At 34.3% G+C, this 15,821-nt stretch overlaps 1 protein-coding gene across 1 annotated transcript in view; it reads right to left on the reverse strand.

The window, feature by feature from the left end:
- tmod2 (tropomodulin 2) overlaps window positions 1-12,897 on the reverse strand; it is a 46,156-nt gene extending 33,259 nt beyond the window's left edge. Inside the window, exons 1-2 of the mRNA XM_048167753.1 lie at window positions 12,740-12,897; window positions 845-1,020 (exon numbers count right to left, since the gene is read on the reverse strand). Of these exons, the coding sequence (XP_048023710.1) occupies window positions 845-970 (126 nt within the window). The 5' untranslated portion in view covers window positions 971-1,020; window positions 12,740-12,897. The remainder of the gene's footprint in view (window positions 1-844; window positions 1,021-12,739) is intronic.
- Between the last annotated feature and the right edge of the window lie 2,924 nt (window positions 12,898-15,821).

The following is a 15,821-nucleotide window of genomic DNA, read 5'->3' on the forward strand; positions in this document are numbered from 1 at the left end:
ATAAGCGCGAGTGATTTACATGTTAAGTCAATGCAAAGACGCAAATTGACATGACGCGGTGCGAATTGAGCGATTCGGGCGTTTGACGCGCTTAAGATGGAGAAGGATGAGGCGTCCCAGCTTCATTCAAACAAAGAGAAAAGTTTTCAAAAGACAAATAAAGATAACCGACAAAATTGTCGGGTTTATTGTTCTGGATGACCAGCTGCTGTCAGTCGTCGAAAACGTGAGATTTTTATTTAACAAAATTGTTTCTGGACTTCAAGTTTTAAAGAGATTATTTTCTTATATAATTATATTCCTAGATTTATTTGTTGCACTGTTTTTATAGTTATATTGTAAAACTAATATACCTTTTTCAGTTTACAGTGTTAGATTTGTGGCTGCATTTGAAGTTCTTTTTCACTTAAAATAAATAAATAATATAACTGACAAATGTATGTCGTCAGATAATAAAAATACTCTAGTTCACTGTATGTTTTTGTTCTTGTTTTATTAAGGGATAAGTCTGAAGCACACCATAAATAATTCTATCAATTCATACAGGGCTAGTAGTATATATATATATATATATATATATATATATATATATATATATATATATATATATATATATATATATATATATATATATATATATATATATATATATATATATATATATATATATATATATATATATATATATATATATATATATATATATATAGATACACACCCAGGTATCGGATCGGTACTCGGTATCGGCCGATACCCTGAGCTCAGGTATCGGAATCGGTATCGGGAATGGAAAAGGGGTATCAGAACATCTCTACTTGAAAGTGTGAAGAAAAGTGTGCCTCACCTCTGGGTCAATCTCATCTAGAGCACTCTCCAGTTGCTTGAGCTCCTCCTCTGACAGCTTGTCCAAAATCTCATCCTCATCGATCTCCTTATACTTCTCCAGATCTTTCTTAAAAGGAAGAGCCATGATTCACACTGTCTGTCAGAGAGAGACCGTGGTCCAGTTTGATTGAGTGTCTGCACACACACACACAAACAAAAATGTGTTATTATTCAGATAACTACCTACAGAAATGTCAAGCATTTAACTATCTTGCTCAGCAAGACATCCTTCAAACTGTTACTGTTACTCATGACAGAAGAACCGAGAAAGAAAACTGACACTTTACACTAATGTCTGTAGTAGCACCCTTTGTGGCAACTCTGAGAGTTACAAAATGTGAGTCGCAAGGGTATATTTGTTGCAAGTCAACAATACATTGTATGGGTCAAAATTACTGATTTTTCATTTATGCCAAAAATCATTAGGAAATTAAGTAAAGATCACGTTCCATGAAGATATTTTGTAAATTTCCTACCATAAATATATCAAATTTATTTTTGTGAATGGATATGCATTGCTAAGGACATCATCTGGACAACTCTAAAGACATTTTCTCAATATTTAGATTTTTTCGCAAGCTCAGATTCCAGATTTTAAATGGTTGTATCTCGGCCAAATATTAATACATCAATGGAAAGCTTATTTATTCAGCTTTCAGATGATGTATAAATCTCAATTAAAAAAAAAAAAAAAAAAAAAAAACACCCTTATGACTGGTTTTGTGGTCACAAATGTGTTTTTGACTGATGAAATATTAACATAATAAACATGCAAACATGTCCTGCCATCAGAATAAAGGCCTGTTCACAAAACTACAGTCTGATTTTCACATGCAATGAACTATGCATGCCGAGTGCAATATGCGTTTCTGTTAAAATCTCAGTACTACGAGAGCTTCCATTATAGTATTTTCCAATAGCAAACTGTGGTAGTAGCAAAGTCATATTTATAATAACTGTTGTTCACAAATAATTACATTATATTAGGGTGTAACGGTATGCGTATTCGTACCGAACAGTTCACGAGGCAAATTCCAAATGGAAGTGATCATCCCTATGCGATCATTCCTATGTGAGCAGGGCACGCGTGTGTAGCCATTTGGAATGCACTTGGCAAAGGGCATAATGGCGTAATTTTCTTATTATCTTCAGCTGGGATGTTCCTGTGACAACGCAGCACAGTGTCCGTCAGCAGATGTCACTGTTTTAATTGTACAAAAGTACCGACCGGACCACTGATAGATGCCTGCTTGTGCTTTCAAATGCTCTCGCTCCTGCTTTCAAAACACTTTCAAACACTTCCGTGTGCTTTCAAACGCTCCCTTGCGTTGATCATTGTAGCCAACACAGACACAGCCTATCTGATGAGCATGTGAACACAATGGCCAATCAAAGGTGTTTACGATGTCTTTACTGGGTTCCATATTCATAGGCCAGCCGAAGACGTGTGATCAATAAAAGATTGATGCGTCACGCCAAGCTGAAGTAAAAGAATTTGCAATTTACATTTTGTAAGTATTATATGTTGAATTGTTTTTTTTTGTTTTTTGTTTTATAAAAGACTCCATAGTGTGACGTCATATTATGACTGTTGCAGCGTCCATAAAATGTTTTGCATGCCCAAAGTCTAATGTCCCATGTCATGAGGCTAAATGTGGACACAATCATACATAGAGTGCATTTGCCTGTTCAGACAGGCTGAATGAAAATGCAAATTCACTCTATCTGTAGTAAGTACACACACTTACAGACTAACATTACATAAATAACTTTACAAACACAAGCTGATTTTTCCACTAATCAATGAGAGAGAGACTACTGAACTGGTCCTCTGTGAAATCCGACAGATGTTCCCCAAGCCTCCCTCTCATGACCTTTAACCTCAGGCTAGAACTTAATTTTGCATCTCATTCCCATATGGAAACACCTTGACCTTTGAACTTTATTCCCCTGCAGAACTGCACCATGTCCAAATTCCTCAGTTACTTCATCAGACAGCAGTGTTTCAGTAAAGATATGAATTATCATCATTGCCATACTCTTGAGTGGAACACTCAGCTAGAGCAAAAAGCGTCTTGAATTTTGGGTTGCGAATTGTGACTTTAAGGTTGCGGTTTTAGGGAAGCCTAAATAAAGCCTTGCCAGCTCAAGTCAGCCATTAGACCCATAAAACATGAGGAAATTCCAGCAGCCGAAAATACTGCAGGAATAACTGATGTCATTTATTCACCAATTTATGAATAAATTGTCATTTTGGCCCACAACTCAGAGACTAAATATAGGGCATCCTAAATGTTTCCAAAAGTACGTAATGACAAACCCTGGGAAATACCACAGCACAAGATTATAGTTTATTCATAGAACCTGCTATTACAGAATTTCTTTGTTCAATTTACTTTTAAAGAGTTGCTGAAGAGTTTAGAGTAAATGTGAAGGTGGACAAAAGCATTAAATCAGACTGTGGCATGGGAATAAAACGCTGTATTAATGTTGGATGGCGCTGTATTTAACCGGCGCTTGTGCCAAAGCCGAGAGAGAATTCAAGCCGAGTGTCAATCCATCAGTAAAACAGCATCAGTGTTTTTCATGAAGAGTTTTAAATTCAGTGCTTTTATTGCGTTGAGCCAAACACAATAACAAATCACAGCAAGACTTTATGTTCAACTCATTCTAAATTATGAGCGCTAGAGTGATGGATAAGTAAAGTAGACTTTCACTAAGACTAAGAAAAAACAGTTGTAAATCCGGTAAAAAGCCATTGGGCTGCTCAGCAGGATTGGTGTCAGCTTAACTCTCAGTCTTAAGATGAGGTGTAAGACCCTCACAAGGTCAGTATCCATTATGTTCACATTAACTTTCAAATAAGCAAGCATTCAGGAAGTTATGTACTAGCAGCAGCTGACTGGAGAGCTAATGCATTGATTTGAAGGATTCCCTACTCACAACGTTTCTTGTTACTGTAAAAGACAAAGTAACAGTTGAACCAGGAGAAAACAGGGGTTAATGTGGCTTAATGGCTAAATGGTGCTAAAACTGGAACAAATTCAGTATCCCTTTTGATCCTGGACTGCCGCTTAGATCAAACCTGCAGTCAGCTAAGATCCTTAACCACAAGCCTTTCCTTTTCCTGAACACGTTCAAATCCAAAATGACTCAAAGGATACTCATAATTAACCAGTTAACAGACCGTAAGAATTTTGATTGGTTAATACACTATCGGTTAAAGTGTTTAATAAGTAATTCACCCAAATTCACCAAAATTAGTTCACCTAAACATGAAAATTCTGTCATCATATAGCCTACTCACCCTCAAGTTGTTCTAAACCTGTATGAATTTCTTTCTTCTGCTGAACACTATGGCTTAAGTAAGCAGTAGAGAAAGAACGCATGCATATCATTATTGGATTCATGCATTAGTCTTAAAGTGACAGCAACCTAATATTCCTGCTGCTGTCTGTTTTCAGTGTTAATCAAACTACAAAAGACAAAGAGAAAATCACCTCCTGCTCTTCAGTGAATAACGTTTTTGTAACTTTAATAAGAATTAACCTTTATTTAATTTGTACTGTGAATATTATATGCAGTGTTATTTCACATTTCATTACTTGATTCAATTTCTGCACCTGAGAACTGCTGTTAGACCTATCTGAAAAACTTTAAAAGCGCTGATTATTTCATTTGTATCTTTGTTCTGATGTATTTACTTTTTTGTGTTATTGCTTATAGTTTAATTATTTGTTCTTTTTTATTATTGACTGTTTACTTGTCTTTAATATTCTTTGAAATTAATATTTAGTAGTTTTAGCTGTGGTATCGAAAATGGTATTGAGAATTGTTAAATTTCACTGGTATCTAAAATATTGGGTGTCATAACCTTATTTATTACAATACAAGGATACATGGGTCAAAAACAACAAAAACAATAACTATTTTATTCATTTATTACTTTTTTTGTGGTGGAGCCAGTGAAAATTGAATTATTGAATTCATTGAATCAAATCAAATTCAGAATTGGATAGAACCGAGAATCTAATCGAACTGAGATCTTGTGAATCGGAATCGAACTGAATGCCACTGATACCCATATTGAACACAAAAGAGGATATTTTGAAGAACGCAATTAACCAAACAGTTGATGGACCTCATTGAAAATCTATCAACTGTTGGTTACCACCATTCTTCAAAATATATTCTTTTGTGCTCTTCAGAAGAAAAAAAAAACTCATACAAGTTTGGAAAAACAAAGGATGAGTAATATGTTGACAGAATTTTCATTTTGGGTGAATTATCCCCTTAAGTACTGTAGATATTTTTGAAAACGTTTGCCCCATGGTTTAAAAAAAATAAAAAATAAAATAATAATAATAATATGTATATTAAATATATTAATATATATAAAAAAAATATATTATATATACACACACTACGCATAAAATTATTATTAAATTATTATTTATTATTATTATATTAAATGTAAAATACCACTAAATAAAGTGAAATGTTTGCAAACATTATAAAACACAGCTATAGGCTATTTAAGTTCCCCTCACTCCACAACAAATCATTTAAATGTAATGGTATTTAGAACAGAAGAAAGAAAAATAAAAGTAGTTATATAAATGTTAAGTCAAAACTGAATCCAAAACCGATGTTGGGCTCACTAACCTACCTCTCTCATTCGGCACTAATCCAAATGTTTCCATATTCACAATGTATTTGGATGCTAAACAATTATTTATTATAAACTAGGCATTGTACCACAGTGGGTCGGTGGTCATGCTGAAAGGCACAGTTTGTACTACGGACTACAAAAATAGATTTTTTATATGTTTGGTTGACTATTTTATTTTGATAGTGAACAGGCTGTGATGTCAAGTTAGCAATGATATGTTGTGCGTGTAAGGCGTCTGCATGATTACTAAAATATTTATGATCATACAGACGAGAAAGATCAGTACATCATTCGAAACTGTAAAGGGTTTACTTTTACTTGTGTACACACAATAAAAGCAAAACATTGTGTTTTTGTAAAAAGAAAGGAAAGGTTTCTAGGTTTCTTCTAAGTCGGTTTCTACCATCTCGGTTTCATTTACATGAATTTGTTTTTGGAGCGCGTCACAAAAATGACCCGAACTCAGTGTATACTTGTTGTCGTCACAGTTTTTTCTTTCGTTTTGTTAATCTGCTAATTAAGTGAAATAACATTTATTCCGGTTATATATGATTTTTTCTGCTTTTCTACATTCACTTAAGCTCTAAACCCAGAATATCATAGAACTCTGGGGATGGGATCTTCTGGCTAGAACCACCTAGCAATCATCCAATAGAAGCATCATCGCTGAGACTTTTGCACCACTCTTTCTCTTTATAAAACATAAAATCTAGTTATGCTAGTTATTCTCTGTGACTGTCCATCAGACAAACCTTATCAACACCTCTTAATCTGGCAGACAGACAAAATACAAAGGAAGTCCTGGTCCTACCTCTTGTCTGCTGTAAGTGCATTACGGGACAAATCCATAATAAGGATGAAAAGACACAGGGCAAAAGGTCACAACCACGACAGAGACAAACAAGACATCAGTGAATGTTCTGGAGCTCAGAAAGACAAGATGTTGTTGTTGTTGTTTTTCTATTGATTAAGAATGAGTTAAGCTCAAATCTTGAAGAGTTTAAACAACCTTTACTAATGTTACTTTCAAAGTTACTTTGTCTTCATTCATAGACACTTTACATTTTTATTGTGTTGATGCCTACACTGCTGTAGAGCTGTAGGTAACTTTATTTTACAGTGTCCCTGTTATACATCTAACATGTACTTACTATTCTAATAATATTAAATTATGTATAATTACAAGCAACTAACCCTAAACCAAAGTACATACTGTTAGTATTACTCAGTACTTATTTGTATTACATTGTAACAAGGGCGCCTTAAAATAAAGAGTAACTAATTTCTAACAAATCACTTACTTTTAGTCATCCTGTTGTGTTTATATATCTCCCCTTTACAGTTTCAGCATTTTCATCTTGTGATTTTTCTGGGAAATGAATGTCACTATTTTCACTTAATACTATTAGAGTTTTTGTTAATATTTTGAATCTGATTAGATTTTTATATTTTCTGCTTTCATTTTTCGTTAAGTTTTAATTTTTTTTTTTTTTTTTTTTGATGTCTTTAAACGTGTCTGTTTAGTTTGTATACTAAACTTTACTAACATTTATTTCAAGCAATGAAAAAATGTTTTAATGGTTTTAGTTAACTATAATAACCCTGATGCTAGTAAAATCTTTATATTGAATAATAAATAATGTCAGGTAATGTTCTTAGTCTTTCCTTCCTGAAGCTACAAGAGTTTACTTCGAATTAAATGAAAATAAATATAAATATTAGGGCTGTGCTCAGAATATCGATACAACGATATATCGTCATGAACTCCTGACGATGCGCGTATCGATACAGCAGCTGCCGTATCGAGTCTGTCTTGCTTTTAAATCTAGCCAATCACGTGACGTCAATTGACGCTAGCAAGCAACGCAAGCAGACATTCACGTTTCTGTGAGCTTTCATTCGTAAATAATCAAATGTTTTGTCGCGGATGTGAACAGGAAATGCGCTCTCGAACGGAGAAACACGCGATCTCCAAATCATCGATCAAAGCGTGCTAACGTTTTAGGACAGGTCGATGGTATATAAATCATGCCCGAACGTTAGCGTTTGTCAATCAAGCCAAACCGTCCATTCAGAAACCGAGAAGTTTGGAGGCTGATATCTCAGGTTGACGCGCGAGCTGGCTTGACTGAAGTTTTCGTGAGGATATAGTTTATGGACTGTTTTGATTTCGGTAATTACATCTAGAAAGGTAAAAGCAGTGATGGCATATATAATAGATATATCTGAAAGCGAAACGAAAATGATATTGGCCTCGTCCAGTGGGGAGGACGCACGAGAGGATACCTGTGCATTTAATTGGTATGTGTATACTGTAATACTACATTTACAATGCTTATCAGTGGCGTGCACTTTGATCGTGAAAGTGAAAGTGCCCTTTGCGGTCACATCGCATCATTTAAATCTTGTTAACATTAGTTAATGCACTGTAAACCAACATGAACAAACAATCAACAACTGTATCTTTTATTAACTAACATTAACAAAGATGAGCTAATACAGTAACAAATGTAGGCTATTGCTCATGGTTAGTTCATGTTAATACATTATCTGATGTTTAATAAATGAACCTTATTGTTAAGTGTGTATTGTAAACTCATGTAGCCCATATTTTGTAGACCACGTTAATAAAAACGTATGTTGTTCTAGAACATATTTTGAGTTGATATCCAAAAAAATCATTTTTACAGATGGAAAAAAAACAGGCAGTATAGACATTATTATAGCCGATATAATTAACAAACTTAGTTTTCTTACAGTCAACTTACTGTTGCAAGTGAAATTAGTCATTGAGCTTTGTTGATATGCTTCAGTGTCACTATAATTGTCAATTCAGTTACTGAGGGAGTGACTTTAAAAGCAAAAGGAAGAGCCATTCTAAGCTTTTTTTGTGACAATTTTTTTATATTTAATTTAAATCATTGTTTTTTTTAATGACAAAAACAAAATAGTTTTTTCAGTTATCACGACATGTTATAACACTGGTTATTCAATAAACGCATATTACTGTTACTAAACTCTGCTCAAAAGAAATTTAAATTCTAAATTGAACCATATCGTGATACGTATCGTATCGTGGCTTTAGTATCGTGATGCATATCGTATCGTGACATTGTTGGTGATACACAGCCCTAATAAATATATGGGAATAAATTTATAAATATATTAAATTTGGTTTGTGTAACCAAACAACAAATGGGGGAAATTGATATACTTGACTTTGATTTAAGAACAGGCCAAAATGCAGCAGGACTCTTATTTTGAAATGTATGTGCTTTACTTTTGCTGCTCATTCAAGTTCAGATGAGGAAGATAAAAAAATTACATTGTTACAAACATTTACAACACATTCCAATATAAACAATATAAAGTAAACTTTGTCATAATTGATCAGCATTAGTTCATAATCAATCGGTTGACAAATGTGCACAAATCAGATTGTGAGCTGCTCTGAAGCACTGTTGCAAGAGCCTGAGAACGTGCAACAGCACCATCGTTTGGATTTAAAATATGCAGCGCTCACATTTATTTAATAAAAATTAAGGTTAATAATCACATGAGGGAGTATCATGATTTGTTTTTCCATCCACAAAATATAAGACGCCTTAAAATGATCATTAATACTCTTGTTATACTATTTAAGGTACTGAAGACTTTTTATGACCTTGAATTTTTCTGATGAGCATGAGCGGAGTGGAATAATGAAAGTGATCAGCATGATTGATATTCAAAATAGTAAGTACGAGCTGCATTGTGTGTATCTGCAGACTGCAGAGCTGGTTTCCCCTTTTGAATGACGAATATAGACAAATACGAAGAAATAGGGAGTTGTCTCCTTTACGCAGGAGCAGAACGGTGTGTTCAAATGCAGCTTTTTTGCACCAACGCAGGTGACGCGAGGTGACAACACAGTCAGCTTTTATCAGCGCTGGTTCTTTGCCGTTGGTTTGGTGTGTGATATTTTTCCCTACCCATTCATATTTTGGCACTCTAACTCAGTGAAACTTTTACATTGCAGCATCTCATTTAATTACGTCAACACAACAAATTATGTGATAGGCTACTGGTCACAGAACACGCAAATAACATGCAAATTTTAAAGTCATAATGTGTGAATTTGTATGGTCAGTGGCGACCTCAGCAAAAATATCACTCGCAAATTAATATTTATTTAATACAAATTAATTTTAGTCACAAACGTGACCGTTTTAGGCGCAGTCTGGAGCACTGTTAGCCATTTCTAAGCCTAACATGATATACAGTAAACTATCATTCAAATGTTGGGGGTCAGTAAGACTTTTAATGTTTCTCTCAAATAAGTGTCATGATCACCAACGCTTCATTTATTGTTGTAAAATAATCTTACAATTTAGAGTTGTCAAAAGTTGTCAAAGCATCACATTTTTAAAATGTAAAAAAATGTGACACTTTGAGCACTGTTGAGCAGATTCGTAATCACCTCTGATTGTCTATTGTGTTCACGCGCTCATCGTACGTGTCTGTGATTGGCTACAATGATCAACGCTTCAAAAACATGTTGTAAATTGACATCAATGACACTCTTCACTGAGCGCTTACACAGATACACACGGGACCATTTGAAAGCAGGCGTCGATCCAGGACCAATCCATTGATAGACACCTGCTTTCAAAACGGTTTCAAATTCCAATACTTCCGTGTTCTTTCAAATGCTCCCGTGCGTTGATCATTGTAGCCAATCACAGACATATTTGTTGAGCACGTGAACACAATGGCCAATCAGAAGTGTTTACGAATCCGCTCAACAGCTCTAAAAGCATCACATTTTTAAAATTTCAGTACCGACTTGGTACTAATGTTGGTACTTTTGACAACTCTATTACAATTTAAAATAACTTTTCCATTTTAATATATTTTACAATTAATTTTTTGAATACATTTTAAATTATCTTTTGTAGCAGTTTAAATATCTTTACTGTCAATTTTGGTTAATTTAGCATCCTTGCAGATTAAAAATATTAATTTAGTAAAAAAAAAAAAAGTTTAAAAAAAAATCTTATTCAGGGTTTCTGCAGGTTTCATCAAATCTAATTTAATGCTTTTTAATGCCAATTTTTTGTATGCCAATTTTTTTTATTTTTAATGCCACATATACATATATACACACATATATATATACACACACATATATATATATATATATATATGTCACTAAATGTCGATAGATGACATCATGCGGCAGTTTGTTTGCTTCTCTGCTGCTACCCTTTTTGCTCAAATAATATATTTTAATACAGCCAAATTCCCAATCAAATTGTTTAATCTATATATTTTTCTGTTTTTGTTGTCAGACAATATGAAATGGTGACTGAAATGCGGTCCATTAAGACTTCATACAGGGCTCGACATTAAGCCTTGTCATTCACTTGAGCGATTAAAACAGTTGCTTGTCCGGAACATTTTTTTTTTTTTGTGGTGTAAACAAATTTTAACTTTCTGAAGCAATATCCTTATAGAATATTGCAGCTTTGACATTTAAATTTGCATATTTGTGATATTGACCACAAACTTTAAAAGGGTAGTGTATATTATTGACTTAATAGTGTCAATATTGGTTCCGCATTCACTCAAATTAAACTCAAAAGAGGAAATATGAGGAGATCTGCTTCATTACTCTAGAAAGGGAAAAAAGCTAAAATTAGCTGGGCTCCTGAGAGTGACAACATTGAGAAAGAACTGAAGAAAAGATTCTCATCCAGCACTTCCTCTGAGAGGCAGAGACCGAGGCTTATGGAACCCAGATGGAGGGTGTGTTTTGAAATGTTTATTGTGTAAGAGGTACATCTAGCAATCATTACTTTAGACAAGTGCTCTTTAAAGTGCCATTTCAGAAGGAGAAAAATTCATTACAAAACAAAAGCCCAGCCTTTAAGGGGTGTTCTTACTCAAACTAGAGGGAACAACACAAATCCTTCAAACTCAAGCAAAAAACCTTCAATCACTCATCAGTGTTGCAGTGCTGCATCTTGTCAGCATTCATCCAAGTACTACAATGCTTTGTGAAAAGAGCTAGATAAAACTGAATAATAAATGGAGCATCAGCTAAATAGCTGTATCCGTTTCTATAGACAGATTAAATTTTTATTAAATTACATTTCATAGGGCCCTATAGCATTAGTTTTCGTTGTTACTAATGACACAAAGACTGACACAAAAAGAGATATGATACTGATCTCAGGAGCTCTTTAATTCATCCATCATCATCATGCTCTTTTGGGAACAGTTTTCATTCTCACACCTTCATAATGCCTTTGTGAAAAGTGAACTTATATGTGTTATACTATATGCATTAAATCCCATGAGTCAGTTATGTAAAACCACGCAGAGTCACGCCCGGGGTGGAGACCACACCCGTTATAACGAGACACAAGAGCTTACACACAGCTGGCTTCGCTCTGTGGGAGACGGCTAGATAATAATAATAACGGGTCTCTATATAAAGTATAAACATACAATTAAGCAGCAGCCATGACCTGCTCGAGACTGCATTATCACAAGCATCAGCGCGTGCACGCTGTAGTGAAGACGAACAGCGTCTGCAATGCTTGTAAACGGATCCAAATGCAGCATTGTCATTATACTAAATAATTTACATTATGTAAATATGGCCAATAATACAAAACTTCATCTACTCAGCCCCTTTTTAATAACGATCAAAATGTCTAATGCGAAGTCATAAATGATGTATTAGGATGTAGGCTGCTAGTAATCATGTTTCAAATTTGTAAAATGAGATTTAATCCAGCTATTCAACTATGAGACATCAGACTGAATCAATTTGTATGTAGTTTTTACAGTAACGTACATGTATGATTTACTATGATGGGTGCCCATATCACATATGGTCTCAAGTGTTACCTTGATAAAATCAGTGAAGCATGTGTTAATTAGTTTCGAACAAGTATCCGGTTTAATATATTATTAAGTATATATAATAAGCTCAGTGTGCTGTGGTTATAGGATCATTTGATAGTTTTGGATAATTGTAATATCGTAAACTGTTGGCCCATCTGCTCACGTTCATACGGATATCAGCGCTCGAGCTCTTAGCCAGCTAACTCCTGAACCACACAAACCTCTACATTTATGACCTCTACCTAAATATAACCCTCACACTGAGAGAAAAATAAACATATTTCTTACCTTAGAAAAATTTCTGCAAGTGTTTTACTCTTTATTGACCTATTCCTGGTGGGAAAGCAAAGAAATTCCCGCACCCGTCTTCACTGTCTCAACCCAAGGGCGGTAACACAGGAAACCAGACACTAGAAATGTCCTGATGATTGACATCCACAACAGCTAATCGGAATGTAAGAGCACGCCCATAAACTATTGTTCCCGCCTACTAGAAACACGCAACCAATCAGAGATTGTAGAATTTTCGAGGTACAAAGGAGCTTGGAATATGAAGTCCACAGATGGCGTCATTGTTTTTGCGCGATTGTGTCGCTATTTAAATAGAATAAGTTATTGATTATTGAGTACGTCCTTATTTATTTGAATTATTTTCATTGTACCGAATCTTTTTATTAATTTGTAACCATTGGTATATTGTTATTAAATGAGCGTTAAACCATAAACAAACAAACAAGTTATTAAACGAGAATTTCTCAGGTGTTGATCATGTTCAGATAAATCAAACTTCTTCTTTCTTTTTTTTTAACAATTGAAACACCCCATTCCTTTACAAAGAATAAGATACTTGTGAAGACCTGTAGCCAAACTGGTCAGATCAGTGCACACACTGCTGATGATGTGTCACATTCAATTGAAATAAAATAACCATGAAGGAATGATGTCATATTTCAAAGCATTTTTAAGTAGAAGCTTTGCTCTACGCTCAGCATTCTTGCTTAATAGTAGCCTATGTCAGATAAGATCAGAGAAATACCTATTTTGTCACAGAAGCAACCAAATAAAAGCACATTGCTTTAACAATGAATGTGAAATTTTGCACACTATTTCTAATAAAAAGAAACCTGTAGGTTTCAGGTAAGTGTAGAAAATGTTAACTGTGTCCCACTGAATAAACAAAAGTCTTAAAAAAGTCTGAAAAGTCTTCATGCCCGCTTGAACACTTTGGCCAAACACTGGAAATACATCATGTAAGTAGACAAGTGAGCAAGTGCAAAGAGCGTTAGGCAGAGCACTGAAAATGACAACAGCATGCACTAGTGAATCGGTGTTGCAGATAGGCTACATCTAATTTCTCTAAAGGAATACAGAGAACAGCATATGTTCCACAAAATGATTGCTTAATGTTAACAAACAGAAAATTGCAAATCACACAAATCAAGATTTGAATCTTCGACAGGACCAAAATATTAATTAGGCTGTGCAGGCCGAACACAGGAGATGGTGTAGAAACTAGTGTACAGTCAGGGAGTATACTCTTAAAATGTCCAATAAATATTGTTAATATGACCAAAAAAGTAAATCCAAGACAAACCATAAAGTAATTTCAAAGTGTAACTCCACATCGTTCAAACAACACATCAAAAACTGAGGAACAGGACTATATACACTAACTGGAAACAAGGCACAGGAAAAAACAAGGACACATTTAAAATGTCCAATAAATATAGTTAATACGACCAAAAAAGTAAATCCAAGACAAACCATAAAGTAATTTCAAAGTGTAACTCCAGATCGTTCAAACAACACATCAAAAACTGAGGAACAGGACTATATACACTAACTGGAAACAAGGCACAGGAAAAAACAAGGACACATGATACAAAGGTGGAAAAACTGAAAATGAAACACAACGAGGGCCACTAGTGGTCAAAACAAGTCCATAGTCCTGACAAACTGTATTTACACATGTCCCAAAATTTGTAACAGCCTTGAAATATTGCAAAATATCATAGAAAATAAATAGAAAATAAAACTTAAAGGTTTATTATCATCTTTCTCATTTCCACCAGATGGCACAAGTAAATACATTTGAATGGTTGACCAAATATTGGTCAGCAGACTCAGCACTCATTTCAGAGAATCTACAAACATCAAGTATGCTTATATACACTACCATTCAAAAGTTTGGTGTCAATAAGATTTTTAAATGTTTCTGAAAAAAAGTGTTTTCACTCACCAAGGCTGCAAATACAGTTTTTGATTAAAAATAGCTACACCTTTTTACACCTACTCTATAAAATTAACTTCAGTGTTGAATTAAACTCAGTGTTGACTTATTTAACCAGTGTTGAGGAAAGTTACTTTTGTAAGTAATATATTACAATATTGCATTACTCTCTAAAAATGTAACTAATTGTATTACCTAGTTAATTTATATGGTAAGTAATGTTTTGTATTCGTTTTCTCACCTGATTTTTTTATACCATAAAACTCCTATGCATTTAAAGGTGTTTCTCTTTCAGACGCAAAATTTATGGGAGGGGATTATTTAAATTAATCATTCAAGGTGATTTACTAAGGGTTGCGCTAGTCAAATTACTGGTATTTGCGCCATTATTTACTGCCCCAAAAAGCATGTCTTTAACCAGTCACTAATTTGCTCTGATCTTAGTACATTTCGTTAGTCATTATGGAAATTATTGGGCTGTGTTCTTTAATTTTGAGCACTGTCAGTAGATCACGCACAGAATTTTCCACTCCCATCATCGCTTTTTTGGAATTGCGCTCTCACGCTAATTTGACCTGTTTAGTAAATCTGGTCCCAAAAGTATGCAAATGTCCTGCCATTCTGGATTGCAAAAGAATAGGATGCAGGAGAAGAAAGTTCACTTGTACTTAACTTGAAATAAGTTACATTCTTGTGTAGTAAAATAAAAATCTAAAGTTTTGCTAACTTAAAACTTGAGTTTATTAACTTCTAATTCAGAGTTTCAATTAATAACTTGAGGTAACATTTCTTCCAACTGCTACCCCAGTGGGTCTCCCATCCAGGTTCAACAACATGTAAAGAGCTACAGGTTGCCAGCTGTTGGCTATTACAGACAGGCTCCTCAAATGCCCCACATAACTGATCATGTGATCATCATCACAAAAGAAGGTGAGTGCATGGAAATGTAAACAGACAGTTCATGAAAATGTAAACAGACAGTTCATTAAAATAAAATGTGTCAGTTTCAAGGACTCATAAGTCAACGTTAATATATTTCAAAAAAATTATAAAATGTATTTCCCTCTAGTACAATTAAATACTTTGCATACTGGTTTACAGTGTACACAAGTAAAGCAGACAATGTAAAGTAATCTGTAA

This window comes from Megalobrama amblycephala, linkage group LG19, assembly GCF_018812025.1.
Source record: "Megalobrama amblycephala isolate DHTTF-2021 linkage group LG19, ASM1881202v1, whole genome shotgun sequence".
Lineage (NCBI taxonomy): Eukaryota > Metazoa > Chordata > Actinopteri > Cypriniformes > Xenocyprididae > Megalobrama > Megalobrama amblycephala.